Here is a 23,168-nt window from a genome sequence, read left to right on the forward strand (position 1 = left end):
ATAATTGTATTTAGTTAGCTGTTTTTGGCTGTGCTGGGTCTTATCATGGAGGGAGCACAGGCTCTAGTCACACGGGCTTCACTGGTTGCAGCACAAGGACTCAGTAGTTGTGGCTCTCGGGTTTGGAGCGCAGGCTTAGTAGTTGGGGCACATGGGCTTAGTTGCCCCACAGCATATGGAATCTTCTCAGACCAGGGATCAAACCTGTGTCCCCTGCGTTGGCAGCAGATTCTCATTTCATTGCGCCACCAGGGAAGTCCCTGTACAGGTTTGTTAATGAAGTGTCTCTTGAGGTCTTGGACCCATTTTTTAATTGGGCATTTTGTTTTCTCATTGTTAAGTTTTAAGATTTCTTTGATATTTTGGATAACAATCCTTTATCAGATATTTTTGGCTGCTTTTTATCAGCTTATATCATTTTTTTATTTAGAGTGATCCTTCTAAATGTTTTCTGAGAAATAAGATGACTACAGTGTACTTTATTGTCATCAACTGCTAAGTGATAGATTTTACTTCTGATTTTTTAAAACTTTTCTTGAATAAAGGTACCTAGTCTTAAAATTTATCAAGTCAACTCTGACTTCTGAAAATTATGGATTATGACATTCCTTAATTGCCTGCTGGCAACCTAGCAAAAGCTGAATTAAAATCAGAAATTGCTTACCTTGTCAGTTTTAATAAAACATTTGATTAGGGAAAAACAAAAGATACGGTTAGGAGGCGTGTCTGTGTTCATGTGTTTTAATAAACCATTCAGTTTAGTTCCCCATATTGTTCCTATATCCCCATCTTGTCTAACAGTGGTATTGTTATAAATATATAAATGTGAGGCTAGAACACTTCCTTCTGAATATCAAGCCACATTATTATACTGTTGACTCTTTTCCATCAAATATAACAAGGATTAAAAAAGTGTCCTTTAACACATGATATCATAAAACTGAGTTTATCTACAAATAGAAAGTTTATGTATTTAACTGTAACAATCTTTTGGTAAATTTTACCTGTCTTTCAGATTAACAAATAGAAATATTATACATAAACCTGCAGAGTGGACCTTAATTGCTTTGGTGTTGCTGTCAATGTAAGTACTCTTCCAGATTTTTAATTCTAAATACTAAATATGAAGAATTTGACTAGGGAAAAACAGTTAATTCATTAGTTTTCTAAACTTCTTTGGAAAATATACCTTTATTTTGCACCAATTTTCCTTATGATAGAATAACTTTCATGTAAAGTGATATGCTGTATTTTGATAAACTGTTGTCGTTCTCTTTATATGTTTAACTATCTTTTCTTCTCAGGGCATTTTTTTTTCTCAAATATTATTTGTAATCACTTGAAAGAAAAAAACACCTCCATGTGGGATATACTCAGGCTAGTCCGTTAATTTCATTTTTAACAGTGCATTTATTTTATTAATGTTAAATGGCTTCATTATTTTACATCTATATTTTTACCAATATAGCTAATGCTATTTTATTTTTCATCACGGTTCTTATTATTAATATCATCAGAAAAGTTTTGTTTTCAAAATCAATGTAAAATCAAACAGATTTAAAGGAACTAAAGTAGATACTACACAAGCATATATAAAACATTTAATACTCGTTCACCTCTTAAGAAATCACTAGTGGTTTCTAAGGCTGTCTTTGAATAGAGTTAAAACCATCTCGTAAGTGTAGTGTTTTTCAGCTTGAATTGCAAAAGTCTTCTTTGGAAGACCATTCATTACTGCATTACTGTTATTACTTGATGCTTGTTAGTTCATTGAAGCCCATAGGACATTGAATACTTACTGGACACTCACAGATCAAGAAGTGTTATGAGCCAACCTCATAGCATCTCCAGCCCTACATTTCTTTCTTTGATATTACTTCAGTCTGACATATTATTCTGGCTTCACTGTCCCAAGGAAGGCTGTGCTGGGAAGCATTAGAGTAGGCTTCACTGAGCCAGCATCTGTGTCACCCAACGAGATACAACTCACATGATTCATTAAATCAGAACACAGAAAATAACTTTACTTGAATGCCCTGACATAAATTTTTTATCAACCGTAAGAACAAATCTTTTGTCATTTTTACTATTCAATGTTCCAGTTGAATTGGTAATTTGTGAAACAGATCTTATTAATTTTTTAGAAAGTTCTTTCCATTTTATGAAATTTGTAAATATTTTGCTCACTGGCAAAAAAAAAAGTCAGTATCTCTCTGCTCACCCACCATATCCTATGCCTGCTAATAAACCCTCATAGATAACTGTTTAACTGTACTTCTGCAATTCATTACACTAAAGGGGAAGTAACTTTTTTGGTTGACAAGTCAGAGGCCCAAGGCTTAGAAGTAATCTCAGAATCTTGCTTTCTAAGCCAGTGACTGGAAGTATTATCTTAATGAGCAGCTGCTTACTGAGGATGCACGTTAGATCCTACTTCTTTTGGTACAAACTCTTGCCAGATCTTCTCCAAAATGTATAACAAGGAACAAAAAATAGTATGGAAAATGAAATTTAAAGCTACCATCGAAACTGTGTATGATTATTTCATATAAAAGTAGTTTTATTTTAATAGAAGCACCCATGTTGCCCAGAACACTAAAAGCTTTGCTAGTTCTTTTATGTATTAATACTATTTGCCTTCTCTCACTTTGGATTTAGTGTAGGGATTTCAAGGGTCGCTGACCCATGAAAATAGTAATTTAATTGAAGAAACAAAAGTGCACATCTCAAGGTGTATTGCATATTTCACAGTATGCAGTCTAGCCTAAGGTTGTAGCAGTGAACACTTTGCTTTTGTCATTCACCTGGAATTCTCTTTCATTATTCCCTAAGCCCTACAGTTAGTTAGATATACCCATCTTTCTCTAGTCTTTGGTACTTTTGAGCCCTTGACAACTAAAAACCTTTCCAGTTAGGGCCCTTTTGGCTTCTTTTAAAATCTTTAGTCACTTGTAGACACAAAGTTAGCTGGTACTTCTTTGTTTTTGCCTTTCAAATCTTGTTTTCGCCTTTCAAATCTCGTTTTCTGATAATTTTCTCATAACTTTTGCAATAGGCCCTCTTGAACATTCTTTATCTTCCCTAACTGAATCTCCTTAGTTTTTCGTCGTTTGTTCTCTTAAGACTTCTGTCCCCATACTGTTTTATTTCTTACTTCCTCATTTCTCAGCAAATTCCCATTAGCTTTTCGTATTTCTGCCCCCTAGGGAATCTATGGCTCAGTTGATAGCCCTTTTCCTTCTTAGCCTGTCCTTTCGTCATCATTTTACAGTAAATATTACCATATGAGATGGGAGTAAAATGAAAATACACAGCCATCATATTAAAACCCATCCACTGGCTTCTGTAAAGTGTAATTATACTTTAATATATATTTGCACTCTTCTTTCCTCCCACTTCCGGTTCCCACTTTTTTTATACATACAGTTTTATTTACTTTTGGCTGTGCTGGTATTTGTTGCAGCAGGCTTTTCTCTAGTTGTGGCAGACGGGCTGCTCTCTAGTTGCAGTGTGTAGGCTTTTCATTGTGGTGGCTTCTCTTGTTGCCAAGTGCAGGCTTAGTAGTTGTGACACTCGGGCTTAGTTGCTCTGTGGCACATGGGATCTTCCTGGATCAGGAATCGGACCCACGTCTCCTGCATTGGCAGGCGGATTGTATACCACTGAATCACCAGGGAAGCCCCACAGTTACTTTTTTGGGAAGACATTTATTGTCATTGGGGAAAGAAAAAGCAGATGTGAGGGCTAGCATTAGATAAACAACCTTAAATCCAGGGAAAATATGGAGACTTCACACATTCCAAGAGGCATGTACATATAAAAAGAAAGAAGGTAAACACATATTTGTAAAATAGTAACTCATCATTCAGTCTTTTATTGCCACTAAGATTGAGCATAGGCATACATGGGATTTACCTTTTATTCATTTAATTATCCTATGATTCAGAAAATCTTTGCATCTACTCTCAAATTGCCAATGGAATTTTTAAAGTCATTGTAGACATTTCTGAAATTCATATTAAGTGGACTTCTTAGAAGTCTTAATAGCTAGGAAGAAGGTCCCGAATGGTAGTTGTAGACACTGAAGATGAATACAGTAAGATAATATGTTTAGTATTATTATAACAACGGTACTATTCTTTGTGAATATTGCAAATTTTTATTTTTTTAGCATTAGTTTAATGCATGAAAGCTATTTTCAAAATTCCTCATGAGAAGCACTTAGAAAAGGATACCTATACACATGTATAGCAAAATAAATGGCTCAAATCTAACTCTTGTTAGAAGGGAAAATCAACATTTTAAGCAAAACATGATAGTCCAAACAAGAAAGCTGGGTCCTAAATTTTCACATCTATTTTCTTAAGAATAAATAAGGTGTGTCTGTAGCAAACCATCTTTTCCTGGTAACTTCCCTTGAACTTTCACAAACATTAACATTTTAAAAATTTGAACCACAATATGTACTTTATCAGTGTGCACTGATGGGAACTTTATACCCATATAATCTCAAAGAAGTTGATGAAATCAAATTGATATTCTTGATCAATTGGTACTCTGTTCATTTAGATTTCTCACTAATTCCATAGTGAGAAATGGAATGGCCAGTATGACTGCAACATTTATTGATACTTATACTATGTATTCAAACCTAAACCGTTACCAAAAGCACACTGAAAAGCCTTTTAAAGCTTAAGCTGCTGCTGCTGCTATGTCGTTTCAGTCGTGTCCGACTCAGGGCGACCCCATAGACAGCAGCCAACCAGGTTCCCCCGTCCCTGGGATTCTCCAGGCAAGAACACTGGAGTAGTATACATTTATTTAACAATGAAGGAATTAATGTGCCTTTGCTACTCACATTTTTATTTAATAAATGTTATAATTAACAAAGATAAGTTCACAAGAACTCCTTACACATAGAAGAACTTACAGTGATGATGAACACTAATATTTTTTTTTAATAACTGATTAGAATTGCAATAAAATAACCTAGTAGTTGGTGGTGTTGCTTAAGCTCTTAGCTGTAATAACTTTGTTGAATTTTATTAGTACTTTATGATTACAGAATATGTTGAAGAATATGAAGTTGAATCTGATTTTCTCACATCAGTAGGCTCTAGTAAAGATATTAGGCTCTTTCCACAGTCCTGATGCATGATTTTCATAAAAATGTATGTAAGTATATAGTCTCCTGTAAATGTTTTAGTACCTAAATGTGCTATTGTGTAAAACTTGTTAATGTATTTGTATATTTCAGTGTTGTTTATACATCAGATTAGAAAGCACAATAAGTGAAGTCGCTCAGTCACGTCAGACTCTTTGCGACCCCATGGACTGTAGCCTGCTAGGCTCCTCCATCCATGGGATTTTCCAGGCAAGAATTCTGGAGTGGGTTGCCATTTCCTTCTCCAGGGTATCTTCCCAACCCAGGGATCAAACCTGGGTCTCCCACACTGCAGGCAGACTCTTTACTGTCTGAGCCGGCACAATAAATTACACTAAAGTGTGCTTATTTTCTGATGCCTTCTCATAGTGTAACATATATTGGTTTTTCTATTCCTCATATTCTCATCTGTCCTCAGTATAGGGAAACAGAAACTGAAGAATCACTGTTTATCATGGTCATGGTTTTCAGAGTAGTTTCTTTGAGAAGATTTTGACTGGTATTTTGAGATTTTATAGCTGTAGGACACACCCCCTCAGCTCAGTCCTTTTCCTCCTCCCTCTCTTCCCTTTGGTCTTAGTCTTCCCAGTCTTCTTTGACCTCTGTCATTATACTTGAACCTGTAACATGCAAATGTTAGGAAAGCTGAGAAATCTAGAGAACAGTCCAGACCAAGTCTGGCAGCCAAAAAGAAACAGTATAGGAGGCTTTGAAGAAACAAATTGATTGGCTTGAGTTCCTTTATGTGCAGCACTTGTGCCAGAAGTGGGAATCAGTTTCTTCAATAACTTCTTGTATCTAAAATGTCATTTTTTCACCAGAGTTTAATGTGGAACCTTTGTAGAAAGACCACTGCTTATGTAATGTGATGATCTATAGCTAACTGTAGCACAGGAGTCAAATGTCTCTTAGTAGATAGCTAGAGAAAGGTGTTATTGTGTTCCATGGGAATGATTTGGTTATCTAATGAAGGAAGAAGTAAGTAAATACTTAGTTACGTTGTACTGCTTAGAAAGAATGGAGGGTAGAAAGTGACTTGTGGTAGTCTAACATGGATATATGCTATTCCTAGTTTTATGCCCTTGATGTTCTCTAATGGAAAGCTTTCAAGATCATCTCCAAAAATGTCTGCTTTCATTTTATTTATCTGAACTGTCTGTTTCCAGTGAACTGTGGCCCACTTCCTAGACACAGACCACGCAATAGTTTATTCCCCCTAAAAGCTTTGAGTATTCCCGTCGTTCTGGGAGTAGCATGTAAGTCCTGGGAAATGGTATTTAAATAAGCTCAACTTGACCATGATCACTAAACAAAAGCCTTCACTGGATGTGGGCAGCCACTTTAGGTAACCATCATACAGATAGACACTCAGGAGAGCCACTTCCCTAGGGTACTAGGCATGAACAGAAAGATGTGACTACAGCTTTTTGCTTCAGCAGATTGTTTTTTATAGTGCGCCCATCACTAATTTCCTTAGAGAAATTTGTGAGCACACCATGAAAAATGAAGATACAGTGCCTTAGAAATTTATTGGTTCTCAGAAGTATTCGAAAGCCTTTCTCAATATTCCCAATATATTTTTCAGTATTTGAGACCATAATAGCAGATCACTGAAATAATTTTGTTTCCTTATAATTACAGATTTTATATTTAATTGAATTTTATTGAGATATAATTCATGTAACAAAATACACTATTTTAAAATGTACAGTTCACTGGTTTTTAGTATACTCACTGTTTTGTGAGTGTGAGTATACAGCAGTGTGGTGTGAGTATACAGCAACTGTCACCACTGTCTCATTCCAGAACACTTCATCATCCCCAAAATTATCTTCATATGCATTACCTTAGTCCCAGTTTTCCCTTCCTCCATCCCCTGGCAATCACTAGTCTACTTTCTGTCTCTCTGGATTTACCTATTCTGAACATTTCATATGGATGGAATCGTATAATATGTGGCTTTTGTGTCTGGTGTCTCTCACTTAATGTATTCTGGGTTTACTTCATGTTGCAGCGTGTAACAGCACTCCATTCCTTTTTATGGCTGAGTAATATTCCATTGTATGGATATACCACATTTTATTTATCCGTTTATCAGTTAATGGACATCTGGGTTATTTCCATTCTTTGGTTCTTAGGAACATTTGTGTGTAAGTTTTTGTAAGAACATGAGTTTTCGATTCTCTTAGTGGAATTAGTGGGTCATGTGATAACTCCTTATTTATCTGAGGAACTGCCAAACTGTATTCCACAATAAGTGCACTGTTTTAAATTTCTGTGGGCACTTTGTGAAGACGCTATAGATTGAACTGCCTCATACCCAGCAGCCCCACCAGGCTTATGTTTGTAGTTTTCCAAACTTTAAATATGCTTGTTCTGATTAAATTTAGACCTTCATGGACCTGTAACATCAATTTTTTTTTTTTTGGTAACATCAATTTTTTATGTTCTAGGAATTTCTACTACATATGCAAAATGAGCCCCCTCACACACCCATCATTGTGAAGTTTAAGTAAAGCCACCAGGGAAGTTCTAAAGTACCTGTTTACTGAGTATTAAATAATAATTAGATTATTCCTAAGCCCCCTATATGTATGGCTGACTTATAAGAAAAATATAATATTTTTTCATTGAAGTAACTTTATCCTCAGCCACCAGGCTGTGTGGGAACCCAGATATTTTCTAAAGGAAAAATAGTACTTCTTTAAATTTTTAACAAAAGCCTACTTTCTTCACTAATTTTTTTTTTCCCCTCAGAAGTTCTCAAATTTTGGGCAATTTTATAATGTTGGTTTTTTAATCCATAAGTAGCTAAGAGTCCCCAGCCTTGGGCCAGAATACATACTAAAGTCCCCAAGGGTCTTCAGCAAAAAGATGTCTCCGCAGCCTCCCCTTCCCAAGCAGCACAGTAACAGCAGTGGGGACAGCTGGTAGCAGGCAGCACCTGGCCCTTACCAGTCACCTCGACTTGAGAAGTCAGTCTCCCTCCCTACTTGCTCTTGACATCTTCACAGCCTGACTGAGTGCACTGAGAGCATAGCCAGGGGAGGCCAGGAAGCATGAGGCTTAATTAAGGGCACTGTTAGCCCTAGCCTCAGAGTTCTGTACCATAAGAGTGTGATAATCATTGTGGACACTGCTGGTTGGTTCCATTTCTGTCTTAGAGTACTGAAAAAGTTGTAGTCACTATTCTGAGAGAATTGTTTCATAGCAGTAATTATGAAGAAAAGTTTTTCTAACACATCTCCAAAGCTGCTCTATAGAGCTGTCACAAACAGGATTTAGATATAAAGTTTAAACTCACAATAGCCCAGCCCTTTAAGCAAACCAACGTGTAATATTATCACTACTAGGTGAGCTACAAAGAACTTGTTTCTTTTGAATTAGAAATATCAATGGAAAGCATCCCTGCTTCCTTATTAATAGGTAATCCCAAAGCATTAAATGCAAACATTATCAGGACATAAACCATCTGTTAGAAGAAAAACATTTTATTTTATTTGGCTATCATGGTCTTTTATAACAAAGTTTTTATCTCAGTTTTCCAGATAGTAGTTCTGAAATAGAAAGTTCATAATAATATACTTCTTCATGGTATGCTCTTCTTTCAGAAGTCCTTAATAGTAATAACCTCACATGCCTTTTGGTTTTGCAAATTGTGAGACTTTAGATTTGTGCCTTGGATAAAATGAAATTTATGTAAATTATTATTAAGTATTATATTTTTGTAAATGTAATTCCCTTACCCCAAAGACCACCTTTAACTGTGCAAGGGTTCTTAAGAACCCTAAGTTCAGTCTCATTCTGGATTATATCTTAATTTTTACCTTGCATTAGCAGTTCAGCCTTGCACAAGTTTCTTAACTTCATTGTGCATTTTTTTGGTCTTGTTAGTAATAAGAGGGGGACTAAATCCTGGTTAAATTAACTTGGCAGTGTGAATTCAACTATGACATCTGATAAATAAGAAACTATTTTAATGCAGTATGTCAAAGGCTACTGAAGGAGACAATGAAGATGATTATTTGAGCATAGGAAACAATGTAACTGTGCTGATAGTCATGGAGACACTGTCCAGGTGTTACTGCTTTGTTTGGTATCTTAGTCCTTAAGCTTGGCAAGAAATACATTAATACTGCTAGCCATTCCTTCTGTGGAAAGAGTACAGAGTGCTCATTTAAGTAAATGGGATGAATACCCCTAAGATTCCTTTAGTCTCTTTCTGCTGTAGACCTTGCTGATGACATATTGCTCTCCACATCAGAGATGAGGAAGCTGCTCTGGATGCTAAAGGGAACAGTGAAGTGAGTTAGTACCTCAGCATTATACCAAAGGCAGTGAAGAGCAAAGTAGAATGTGTAAGTTGATTTTTTAAATTTCAAAATGTTCCCGATTCTTTGTTCAGATCACATTTACGGACATTTTTTAAAGTAGTTCTAGAATAATGCCTCCCCCCCTCCCCTTCATTGATGAAAAGATCCCAACCATTCATTGATAGAACTTCTTTGAACTAGGTATGGTAATCTGTGTTTCATCTCAGATAGTACCATCTGATTGTTAGCTAAAGGACTGATAAGCTACCTTGCCTGTTGCCCTGATTTTTAGTCTAAAGAGTTTGTTAGGACTTTTTTTTTCATGTTTTTAATATCGTGCCATAAAAACCAGCATAAGAGCCCATATTATACCAGGAAGGATGAGACTCACACTTTGCTACAGCATCAGAACTGTGAGTCTGTGTAGAGGCTGGCATCTACACAATAATGGAAATGTTTTCAAATATTAGAAATATGACTTTAAATTGTTTATCGAGCAGCTGGGGAATACAGAGATTAAACAAAGACAAAGACCCTGCCCTCCAAGACTGCTGAGGAAAGGGAGAGAACTGTATGTTCACAGGTAACGACAGGCAAGAAAGAAACACAGACTCGTGGGACTTCAAAGCAGTAAAATAGCTCTACTAGGAAGATCAAAAAAGATTTCACAGAAGTGGGATTTTTGATGGGCCCCAAAAAGAGAAAGGGTTTCAAGAAATAGAAATGAAAGGTTGAGAGCATTCTAGGAAGTACCTGTATAATGAAAAAAGCAGAGAAGAGATGTAGTGACGAGTAAAGATAGCTGGAACTGGAAAGAGTGGTTGGAAAGTTAGGTGTATAGTAGAGATAGAGCCTTTAATGGCAAGGAAACTTATTTTAGTGGACAGTGAAAGTCACTGAAGTTTTGAGCAGAGTACCCTCCTGAAGCCAGTGCTTTAGGGAGATCAGTCTTACTGGAGTCCCATCTGTCCTGTCTTCCACCTCACACCAGTCCCTCCATGGCCTCCACTTGCTGTCATTGTGGCCCTGTGTGGCTCAGCCTCAGCTTACACCACCCTGCCTTGTTCTCCTCGTTCCTGCCACTCCAGCCCTTCTCATCGTCTTTCCTCTCGCCACAGGACCCAGGTGGTTCCCTTTATCCAGAATGTTCTTTCCACTCCTATTCCTTTGGTTAATTCCCCCTCATCTCTCAGAACTTGAGGAAGTGTTCCTTCCTCAAAAAAACGTTTCCTGGACTTCGCTGAGTAGATCAAAACACTTTATAATAGGCCACAACACCATGTACTTATCTTTCCTGGCACTTGCCCTGTTTTCAGTTTTATATTGAATTGTATGATTCAATATACTTGATATTACTTGATTAATATCTGTCTCACTCAAATTGAAGATTTTAGGACTTCCCTGGCAGTCCAGTATTAAGACTCCCCACTTCCAATTGCAGGGGATGTGTGAGTTAGATCCCTGGTCAGGGAACTGATATCCTACATGCACAGCCAAAAAAAAAAAAACTTGAAGATTTTAGGGGCAGGTTCTATCTGTGATTTTATGCACCATTATATGCCCTGCACTTTAGCATCACAGATTTAAAATAAATACCTAACGGTGAATAAAAGAATGAATTATTAGGAAGCAATCATTTCTGACTTTTGGTTGACTCTTTTCTTCCTGCCTCCCAAGTTGCTTCCCTTCTGCCTACAACTGCTTATTCATTTTTTAAAGTTTAAAAAACAGAAAAGAAAAAAATACCTATCCTTCCTCCACAACCTTGCTGAGCTTCCCAGACTATCATCCTTTCACTTGCCAAATGTCTTGAAGAAGCTAGTCTGCTGTCAGTGATTCCAGTGCTTTTCATTGATCCCTTGCATTCTGGTTCTTGCCCACAGCATTTATGAAATTGATTTTCTCAAGTCCTCCACTAGTAACAGCCTAGTTAACCAAAGAACACTTAATCAGTGAAATAAAATGATCACAATGAAAATGAAATGAGAGACATTACAGCTCCAGATACAAAGTTTAGCAATGGAGATAAAGGGGGGACAAACATGATTTCACAAAATTAAGACAGATAACGGGGAAAAATACTGGTTCTTTTAGAGAAGAGAGTATGAGGAACTAACTGAAGTAGTTACTAGATTTGATTTAACCTGTTCTCCAAGCACTGAGCCTATTCCTATTCAGGCATATTTAAGGTGGTGGTTATTGTCCAGTTGTTAAGTCATGTCCGACTTTTTGCAACCCCATGGACTGCAGCATGGCAGGTTTCCCTGTCCTTCACTATCTCCTGGAGTTTGCTCAAACTCATGTCCACTGAGTTGGTGATACTATCCAAACATCCCATCCTCTGTTGCCCCCTTCTCCTCCTACCTTTAATCTTCCCCTGCATCAGGGTCTTTTCCAGTGAGTTGGCTTTTCACATCAGGTGGCCAAAATATTGGATCCTCAGCATCAGTCCTTCCAGTGAATATTCAGTATTGATTTCCTTCAGGATTGACTGGTTTGATTTTCTTGCGGTCCAAGGGACTCTTAAACTCTTCTCCAGCACCAGAATGCGAAAGCATCAGTTCTTTGGCACTCAGCCTTCTCTATGGTCCAACTCTCACATCCATACATGACTACTGGAAAAAACATAGCTTTGACTATACAGACCTTTATTAACAAAATGATATCTCTGCTTTTTAATATACTGTCTAGGTTTGTGCAAAATGAAGCAGGGCAAAGGCTAACAGAATTATGCCAAGAGAACACACTGGTCATAGCAAACAACACCCTCTTCCAGCACAAGATGATGACTCTATGTAAAGCAATTATCCTTCACTTAAAAAATAAATTAAAAAAAATTTTTTAAAGACGACTCTACACATGGATATCACCAGACAGTCAATACCAAAATCAGACTGATTATGTACTTTGCAACCAAAGATGGAGAAGCTCTATACAGTCTGCTGACTGTGGCTCAGATCATGAGTTCGTTATTGCAAAATTCAGGCTTAAATCGAAGAAAGTAGGGAAAACCACCAGACCATTCAGGTATGACCTAAATCAAATCCCTTACGATTGCTTATACAGTGGAGGTGACAAATAGATTCAAGGGACTAGATCTGGTAGACAGAGTGCCTGAAGAACTATGAACAGAGGTTCATAACACTGTACAGGAGGCAGTGACCAAAGCCATCCCCAAGAAAAAGAAATGCAAAAAGGTGAAATGGTTGTCTGAGGAGGCTTTACAAATAGCTGAGAAGAGAAGCTAAAGGCAAATGAGAAGGGGAAAGATACACCTCCCAACTAAATGCAGAGTTCCAGAGAATAGCAAGGAGAGATAAGAAAATCTTAAATGAACAATGCAAAGAAGTAGAGGAAAACATTAGAATGGGAAAGACTAGAGGTCATTCGAGAAAATTGGAGAGACCAAGGGAACATTTCATGAAAGATGGGCATAAAAACGGACTAAACTGGCAAGGACCTGACAGAAGCAGAAAAAATTAAAAAGAGGTGGCAAGAATACACAGGAGAACTGTACAAAAAAGGCCTTAATGATCCAGATAACTATGATGGCTATGGTCACTCACCTAGAGCCAGACATCCTAGAGTGTGAAGTCAAGTGGGCCTTAGGAAGCATTACTACAAACAAAGCTAGTGGAGGTGATGGAATTCAGAACTGAGCTGTTTCAAATCCTAAAAGGTGATGGTGTTAACAGTGATGTATTCAACATGCCGGCAAATTTGGAAAACTCAGCAGTGGCCACAGGATTGGAAAAAGTCAGTTTTCATTCCAATCCCAAAGAAAGGCAATGCCAAAGAATGTTCAAACTACCGCACAGTTATACCCATTTCACATGCCAGCAAGGTTATGCTTGAAATCCTTCAAGCTAGGCTTCAACAGTGGACTGAGAACTCCTGATCTTCAAGCTAGATATAGAAGATCAAAGGAACCAGAGACCAAATTGCCAACATCTGTTGGATCATGGAAAAAGCAAGGGAATTCCAGAAAAAAATCTGCTTTGTTGACTACACTAAATAAAGTCTTTGACTGTGTAGATCACAACAAACTGGAAAATTAAAGAGACAGGAATACCAGACCACCTTATCTGCCTCCTGATAAACGTGTATGCAAGTAAGAAGCAACAGTTAGAACCAGACGTAGAACAATGGACTGGTTCAAAACTGGGAGCATGTAAAGGCTGTATGCTGTCAGCCTGCTTACTAACTTCTATAAGAGTACATCATGCGAAATGCCAGGTTGAATGAATCACAAGCTGAAATCAAGATTGCCAGGAGAAATATCAACAACCTCAGATGTGCAAATGATACCGTTCCAATGGCAGAAAGTGAAGAGGAACTAAAGAGCCTCTTGATGAGGGCCAAAGAGGAGAGTGAAAAAGCTGGCTTAAAACTCAACATTTGAAAAACAAAGATCATGGCATCTGGTCCCATCATTTCATGGCAAATAGATGGAGGGAAAAGAAAACAGTGACACTTTATCTTCTTGGGCTCCAAAATCACTTCGGACAGTGACTGCAGCTGCAAAAATGAAAAAGTACTTGCTCCTTGGAAGGAAAGCTATGACAAACCTAGACAATGTATTAAAAAGATTTAGGGTTAAGGCAGTTGAAAAGGTAGACTGCTGCTGCTGCTAAGTCGCTTCAGTCGTGTCCGACTCTGTGTGACCCCATAGATTGCAGCCCACCAGGCTTCCCTGTCCCTGGGATTCTCCAGGCAAGAACACTGGAGTGGGTTGCCATTTCCTTCTCCAATGCATGAAAGTGAAAAGTGAAAGGGAAGTCGCTCAGTTGTGTCTGACTCTAGCGACCCCATGGACTGCAGCCTACCAGGCTTCTCTGTCCATGGGATTTTCCAGGCAGAAGTACTGGAGTGGGGTGCCATTGCCAGCTACCAAATGGTAAGAAAAATTATAGTCATTATTGAGATGAGTGAGAAGGCCTGGTTGAGAGTATTAAATGCAGTGAAACAGAGCTGCATCTATGCCAAGGCTGCCTAAGCAATACAGAAGAAAGCAGAAAGGGGGAAGAACAAATAATTTTTTGAACACCAGCTGTGTGTAATCATGCTAGATTCTTTATATTATTTCATTTGATCCTCACAATTCAGTGAGGTCAGTGGTGGTGTCCCACTTCCAGAGAAAAGAAAGAGACTAGGAAGACAAGCACTTTGTCCAAGGTCACATCTGGGATTTTGATTTCAAAATATGTGCCCTTTCCACTGCCCAGTGTTCCTTAGAATACTGACAGGGAATCCAAAGTGGGTTTGAGGTTCAAGAAAGAGGTGGTAACTACCTTCCTGAAAAATCAAGCAGTTATCCTTTGCTGAACAAAGACAAGGACTGAATAAACACTATAGTTTGGTCAATTGTGGTTGTGGGTGACCTTCCAGGAAGCAGTTTACATAGAGTGATGATTGAGACCTGATTGCAAGGGCTGCTCTAATAGACAGTTGTAAAGACACTAGACACAGCAAACGTTGACCACTCTTCATATGGTTGGCATAAGAGGAAAGAGGAGAGATTATAATCCAGTAGGATATGGTAAATCTTCAGAACACTTTTCAGAATAACGGAGGCTTGAGCATTTGGCAACAAAAGAGATGTCAGACAAGTGGGATTGGGAGTATTGAAAAAACAGTGTAACTGATGAAGAATTCTTATGCTGATGAAGTAATAGGCAAATATTACTTTTCCTAGAAAAAGTAATAAGCAAATATGCCTTTGATGACATTCCCAGTTTTTTCATCTTTCCTGCTTTCCTCCTCCTTTCTCCTTGCCTTGAATGTCAGTGTTGTTTGGTAACATTTTGCCTCTCGTACTTAATTTCAGAAGTGAATGAAACAAGTCTTGTATATTGCTCCTTCGAAAAACCCATCTTATTATCATTTCATTTCTTGTTCTAGTTTATTCTTATCCCCCTCCACTACAGGTTAATGATATGCTTTAGGAAAATTAACTTAGGGCAGCATTTCTGAGTTTGATCCATACAGCCACTGTGTTTAATTCTGGTGTCTAACTTCCTTTTTTCTTTCATATTTTGTGCTTTTTCAGCTTCTCTGCCTTCTCGTCTTTAATAATCCATAAGTCAGTCTTAGGGACATATACACATACTTCACCAAAAAATATACACAGTTTCTACATAAGAGACTTTCCAGTCATCCAGAAATTGTGTTTGGATAATGTAAAAACAACACTAAACCAGTAAAGATGACTACAGTAAGAGAGGCAGATTTGAAACTGTTTTTCTTACCAAAACAATCTCTATGCTGCTGCTGCTAAGTCGCTTCAGTCATGTCCGACTCTCTGCGACCCCATAGACGGCAGCCCACCAGGCTCCCCCGTCCCTGGGATTCTCCAGGCAAGAACACTGGAATGTGTTGCCATTTCCTTCTCCAAATCTCCATGCAACCAAGCACATTATCTGGATTACTTTTGTCTCCCTAGAGCCAAACACTCAGTCTAGCACTTAGTAAACACTGAGTTAGTATTTGTGGAATAAATCAAATAAGTGAATGGACAGGGAAAACTTGATTAAATTATTGTTGGTATTATGAACTTCAAAACAGAATTGGTAGCACTGGTAAAATTGCACAGGAAAAAATGAAAATAGTTGCTTACTATCATGAGTTAAAAGAAGGACTGTAACCTTTGTCTTGATAATGATTCATATTTTCCAGGATGAATATTGTCTGATAAGGATGTAAATAGCCTAAAAACAGTTGCTACTTTTAACCAAACCTAGCATAGCTTTTTTGCAAATAGATATTTATAAAACCTTTTAAAAATTAATGAAAGACAAAACTAGACATCTGACTGGGAAATTATCTTTTAACTCATACAATTATAAAATTAGTAAACATTTTAATTTTTAATATCTTTGATTTAAAACTTTGAATATTGCTTTTCTCTGATTTCGATGGACTTAGTCTTTCATGTTCTATGGACTGATAAATAGAAGAATTGCTTATAGAGCAGTCAATCACCAAGTATGTAGATATAGCACTAAATCTTTTATTTATCTGATGCATCACAGACACATTTCTGGAGAATTCTTCAAATGTTTTACATGTTGGTATTTGTTCGTTGAATTGGAAGCATTTATCAAATATTAATGGATCTTAATGGAAAAATTCACTCTAGAGGCAGACTCTTCTTTAACTAGTCTTACTGAATATATTTTTATTAACTAGTCTTACAAACTTGCATGAAAATTATAAGGGGAAAAAATTTCATTCCCAGGTATATTGAGTGCTTCTTAAATTCAAGAAACCTAACTGCCCGAGGTGTTTTTTTTCTCTGTTGTCTTTAAACACTTCCGTTTAGATTGTGTATTATAGAGACTTAACACCTTTTTAATATTCTTCCTGCCTCTGACTTTTCTCATTCTGATAGTTCTAGTTAACAATAACAATAAAGTCATATGATTCTTGCAGGCAAAATTAAAATGCTTCTGATTTATTCCTAGTTTAAATATTGATATTTTTGCAAAGTTTTAGAACAGATTATAAAGGCCAAAGGGTAAAAGGCAGATTACTATTTTCTAGTTCTCACTATTGCTAATTGTGTAGTCCCAGTTTCAGTGAGCAGTATGAGTTTCTCTTTGTCATGCTGGAACAGCTCGGGTATCAGTTCAGTCTCTCAGTTGTGTCTGACTGTTTGCAACCCCATGGACTGTAGCATGCCAGGCTTCCCTGTCCATCACCAACTCCTGGAGCTTGCTCAAACTCATGCCCATCAAGTCAGTAATGCCATCCATCCATCTCATCCTCTGTCGTCGCCCTCTCCTCCTGCCTTCAGTCTTTTCCAGAGAATCAGTTCTTCACATCAGGTAGCCAAAGTATTGGAGCTTCAGCTTCAGCATCAGTCCTTCCAAGGACTCAGTACTGATTTCCTTTAGGATTGACTGGTTTGATCTCCTTGCAGGCCAAGAGACTCTCAAGAGTCTTCTCGAACACCACTCAAAAGCATTGATTCTTCGGCGCTCAGCTTTCTTTATGGTCCAGCTCTCACATCCATACATGACTACTGGAAAAACCTTAGGTTTGACTAAACAGACCTTTGTTGGCAAAGTAATGTCTGCTTTTGAAGCTCAGTATACTCTGCCTTAAAAGACAAGACATATCAAAAATACGTAAAGCTTAATACTGAAAATTACATGGGAGCAAAAGTACTCAGGAAACCGCTACAAACTGCTTAAATGCCCATAATTTCTGTGGAGGTAAAATCATGTTATGGTAACTGAATTGTACGATTTTATTTACTGATTTTCTTTCTAATGAGTTTTTCAGTTCTCTACGTTATGATGCATGGAGGTTTTCCATTGCAATGCATGACAAATCAGCTACACTGCAAAAATGTTTCATAAGAATCAAGCAGCTGCCACATATTCCTGTGGTTTCAGTGCAGAGAAGTATGTTGTTCGTCCAAAACACTAACTCATACAACTTTCACATGCTCCAAAATTCCTCAAATGGCCTAAAACTAAATGCACTAACCCTCTACAGCTCACATTATTGATTGAGAGATACATTAACACATTGAAAGTAGAAATAAAGTTATGTATTCTTTCCCCAAAGGGAAAGAAAATACACATTTGAAAAGAAAAAAACTTTGTGTAATTTTGAAGAATCGTATGAAACTCAGTATCACAGGTTAACAAGAGGAAGTGGAGTTAGCAAATACAGATTTCTCTTTTGAGAAAATTGATAAGAGTAGGAAAGAAATTGAACGGTTACAGTCTGTTTTGGATAAAATACTGAAGTATGTTTGTAGGGTACAGAGAAGAATTTTAACAAGAATCTGAAGCTGAGGGCAGAGTTGGGGGGTAGACATAATGGTGGAACAGGGTCCCAGAAGAGACACGTAGAAGTGAAAGTGTTGTTCAGTCCTGTCTGACTCTTTGTGCCCCATGAACTGTAGCCCACCAGGCTCCTCTGTCTATGGAATTCTTCAGACAAGAATACTGAAGTGGGTTGTCATGCCCTCCTCCAGGGGATCTTCCTGACCCAGGAAACAAACCCATGTCTCTCATGTCCCTGCATTGGCAGGTGGGTTCTTTATACCACTAGTGCTGCCTGGGAAGCCCATAATCAAAAAAGTGAGATCATGGTCAAATAGATACATTATCTTATGAGGCCAGAAGAAAATAAGAATAAATCCCATGGACAAAGGAGCTTGGTGGGCTGCAGTCCATGGGGTCACAAAAGAGTTGGACAGGACTTAGTGACTAAACAACAAGTATGGATATAGGTAAGTTTGTAAGTAGAAGGGAGATTTTAAAATCATGCCTGACAATTTCATTTTCCAATGAAGTTGGTGTTTTCAATGAGTATGATGTTGGGTTCTAAAACTAAAGAGATGATGGTTGAGTAGGGTGTGAAAGAAATTGGTTACAGTCATTGAGAGTATCCAGAAAAGGACCTAACCAAGTGCCAGAGAAAGCTGACAAGTAACCCAGAGGAGGCCAGAGATCATGGATTTGTAGTGGTATCAATTTTTGAAGTTCCCTTCTTCCTCCCACACTCCTCCCCTCCAGTACTTTTCAGCTATCCTATTGTAGGTGTGGAGAAAGCAAGTATGTAGCACTGATCCCAGGTTGTAGTTTTGATGAATAGGAAAGTTAAGATAAGGATGCAAGAGAGGCTGAAGTGTGCTGGTGAAAGGTTAGTTCAAGAAATCAGGACAGTTATAATTGGTAACCGGTAAGGGAGACATCTTAGGAATACAATCGGTTGTCCTAATGAAATGTTTCTTTTGTCCCTCCCCAAAAGTTGCATCTTCAGTTCTGACGTCTCTCCTAGGTTGCAAACCAGAATTTTATTTGTGGGAAGGGAGATCTCCATTTGGATATCACTAAAGCAATTCACTCTCTCAAATCTAAGATTTAGGTGATCTCTTCCTAATTACCCAGAATTGAAGTCTGAAGTTGGCTTTGGTGCTTCTCTTGCCCTTATCTCCCATATCTAAGCAATTGTTAAATCCTTCCTTTGTTTTTCTCCCTTCCCATTGCTACCAACCCACATCAGGCTTTCATTACTTGCCTAGACTGCTGCAATCATAACCTTCTTAAACAGGTCTCTGGCCAGGTGTCTCTTCCCTCAAATTAGCCCATCCTTTCTCTAGCTACAGAAGTAATCTCACTAAAGCTTAATTCTGATCAGGGCAGGTCTTTGTTCAGAAACCTAGTGACACCCCCATTTCCTATCATGTGATTTTGCTTGAGATTCAAAGCCCTCCTAATATAGCCCCAACCTGCTTACCCAACTTATTTCTCTTTTGTGTCCTTTTGTTCTCTGTTAGCTTGTATCATTGTGGCCTGTGCTTAAAATGCCTTTCCTTTTCATGTTTGCCTGTCCTAGCCTTCAAGACCCACTTCTAATGTCACTACCTCCTTAGAAGTCTTTCTTAAGCCCCCAGAGGTACAAATAATATCTTCCTTTTACAAATTCCTATAGGTGAGACCCTTCTTTTGGACCGTATTGTCTTCTGCTTTGGTAGAGGTATCTATATAAAGATCTCATTTTCTTTGCTATTCATTTTCTTCCAGCAGTGTAGATAACAAGTATAACAAATGATCAGAACTGAACAGTTCAGTCACTCAGTCATGTCCGACTCTTTGTGACCCCATGAATCGCAGCACACCAGGCCTCCCTGTCCATCACCAACACCCGCAGTTCACTCAGACTCATGTCCATCGAGTCAGTGATGCCATCTGCCATCTGATCCTCTGTTGTCCCCTTCTCCTCCTGCCCCCAATCCCTCCCAACATCAGAGTCTTTTCCAATGAGTCAACTCTTCGCATGAGGTGGCCAGAGTACTGGAGTTTCAGCTTTACAATCAGTCCTTCCAATGAACACCCAGGACCGATCTCCTTTAGGATGGACTGGTTGGATCTCCTTGCAGTCCAAGGGACTCTCAAGAGTCTTCTCCAACACCACAGTTCAAAAGCATCAGTTCTTCGGTGCTTAGCTTTCTTCACAGTCCAACTCTCACATCCATACATGACCACTGGAAAAACCATAGCCTTGACTAGATGGACCTTTGTTGGCAAAGTAATGTCTCTGCTTTTCAATATACTATCTAGGTTGGTCATAATTTTCCTTCCAAGGAGTAAGCGTCTTTTAATTTCATGGCTGCAGTCACCATCTGCAGTGTTTTTTGAGCCCCCCAAAATAAAGTCTGACACTGTTTCCACTGTTTCCCCATCTATTTGCCATGAAGTGATGGGACCAGAACCATGATCTTCGTTTTCTGAATATTGAGCTTTAAGCCAACTTTTTCACTCTCCTCTTTCACTTTCACCAAGAGGCTTTTTAGTTCCTCTTCACTTTCTGCCATAAGCGTGGTGTCATCTGCATATCTGAGGTTATTGATATTTCTCCCAGCAATCTTGATTCCAGCTTGTGCTTCGTTCTAAACACTGGTTGTCCATTAGAATCACATAGAAAGTGTTTAAAAATTACTAATACTTGGGAATTCCCTGATGGTAAAGTGTTTAGGACCCCACACTTTCACTACTGTGGGTGTAGGTTTAATCCCTGCTTGGGGAACTAATATCTTGCAAGCCTTATGGCATAGCCAAAAAAATAAAATAAAAATTTCTTTGTATATATATACACACATATATACACATATACATATGTATATGTATAGAAAGAAGTCGCTCAGTGGTGTCCAACTCTGCTCCTTCATCCATGGGATTCTCCAGGCAAGAATACTGGAGTGGGTTGCCATTTCCTTCTCCAGTGGATCATCCCAACCCAGGGATCAAACCTGGGTCTCCCACATTGCAGGCAGACTCTTTACCATCTGAGCCACCAGGGAATCCCTCTGTGTGTGTGTGTGTAATGTATAATATCTGATTCAGAGATTTTAATTGAATGGTCTGGGATGGAGCCTGGACATAAATATTTTTAAGTTCCCCAAGTGATTGTAATTTGTACAGATAAAATTGACAACCACTGTCCTAGTGCAGTTATTAGTGTGCTAGATAAAGATGTGCTAAATCAGTTAATTTAGCTGTATCTGCCAGGATTTGGTTGCTTAGAGGCATTTCCTAGGTTTCTTCTAAAGTCTTCAGTAGTTAATGGTGTTGGAAGATGCTTTTTGGCTATCACAGAAAGGATGAATTAATTAGAAACAATAGAATTGTCTGTTTTCATTAGCATGTTTTATTTTGTAATGACAGATTTCAAAAATTATTTGAAGAGCATAGACAAGTGGGCCTTTGAAATCATAAAGTCTCCTCGTTCTTAAAATGAATCAGACATGTGAGCTTGTGTGGTATGGTGGTTAGAAGTGTAGACCTGTGGGAGTACTTCTGGGGCTTATTTGCTCATCTCTTACTAACTACGTGACCTTAAGAAAGTCACTTGAGCCTCACTGTGGAGTTAACACTTGGTGTAACTTCACAGAAAGGTGGAAGATAAACAAGTTAGTTTCATAAAGAAAAGTTTCTTTTTACAAACTTGGAAATCACTGTAGCTGCTTATGTTTGACTCAGTGGCTGAGATCCTGCCACAAAAGGAATAGCTGGGGAAAAAACTGGCATTCTTCAAGGGAAACTAATTCACTTGCTCTAATTTAGAAAGTCACCCATTTTAAAGTATCTGAATTTTAAACTGAGCTCTGACCGCTTGTCATTTGTTTCCTTGTCAAACAAGAGTAAAACCATGTTTGAAAGTGAAAGTAAAGTTGCTCAGTCGTGTCCGACTCTTTGCGACTCCATGGACTGTAGCCCACCAGGCTTCTCCGTCCATGGGATTTTCCAGGCAAGAATACTGGAGTGGTTGCCATTTCCTTCTCCAGGGGATCTTCCCCACCCAGAGATTGAACCCAGGTCTCCTGCATTGCAGGCCGATGCTTTACCCTCTGAGCCACCAGGGAAATGTTTACTTAAAAACAACATCCAGAGCAGCTACTTAAAAACAACATCCAGAGCAGCTTAGGGAAGTGCCATGAAGGAGTTACCTCTGCACATGGCCCGGCCCATGTTATTTTATGGAAAAAGAAAAGCTGTTCCATAGGCCGACTTTTTTTGTTGTTCTTTCCCTGTGCCCCTGGGGCCATTGTGTTACTTCAAGGAGGAGGCTAAGGGTCACAGATTAGACAAATGTTTTTAGAGAAATAAGTGACAGAGTTGAATAATCATCTACGTTCTCCCCAGTAAGAAACACTCAAGGTAGAAAAAGAGTTATGTTAAATATGAGCCCTGAACATACAGATGATATCCTTTTTGAAAGTTTATACCAAAAAAAATTTTTTTAATATCTGAGAGAGATGTTTTGTAAAATGCCTTGGGTTTGTGTGAGCCCTCAAATTTCTGAAAATAGATGACATTTTGACCCATTGGGTTACTTACTGGTCACAGCTCTCCTTTGTTTCAGTTTTGAGTGTATGTTTTCACAAACAGAGGTCATCCTTTATCATTTAGCACTTGTTCACGGAGAAGGCAATGGCACCCCACTCCAGTTCTCTTGCCTGGAAAATCCCATGGACGGAGGAGCCTGGTAGGCTGCAGTCCATGGGGTCTCGAAGAGTCGGACATGACTGAGTGACTTCACTTTCACTTTTCACTTTCATGCATGGAGAAGGAAATGGCAACCCACTCCAGTGTTCTTGCCTGGAGAATCCCAGGGATGGGGGAGCCTGGTGGGCTGCTGTCTATGGGGTCGCACGGAGTCGGACACGACTG

The 23,168-nt window shown here is 38.5% G+C and overlaps 1 protein-coding gene across 10 annotated transcripts in view; it reads left to right on the plus strand.

Annotated features, from left to right (window-relative positions):
* Positions 1–23,168, plus strand: part of RPAP2 (RNA polymerase II associated protein 2) — a 127,401-nt gene that overhangs the window by 49,293 nt on the left and 54,940 nt on the right. For all 10 annotated transcript variants that reach the window (XR_827098.1, XM_010860444.1, XM_010860445.1 and 7 more), the window contains one exon: positions 1,016–1,084. Coding sequence is in view for 8 of the 10 variants with exons in the window: in XM_010860444.1 (XP_010858746.1) it covers positions 1,016–1,084 (69 nt within the window). In the remaining 2 variants the exon portion in view is untranslated. Of the gene's footprint in view, positions 1–1,015; positions 1,085–23,168 lie in introns of those variants that run through there.

Source organism: Bison bison, unplaced genomic scaffold (assembly GCF_000754665.1).
Source record: "Bison bison bison isolate TAMUID 2011002044 unplaced genomic scaffold, Bison_UMD1.0 scf7180017864466, whole genome shotgun sequence".
Classification (NCBI taxonomy): domain Eukaryota; kingdom Metazoa; phylum Chordata; class Mammalia; order Artiodactyla; family Bovidae; genus Bison; species Bison bison.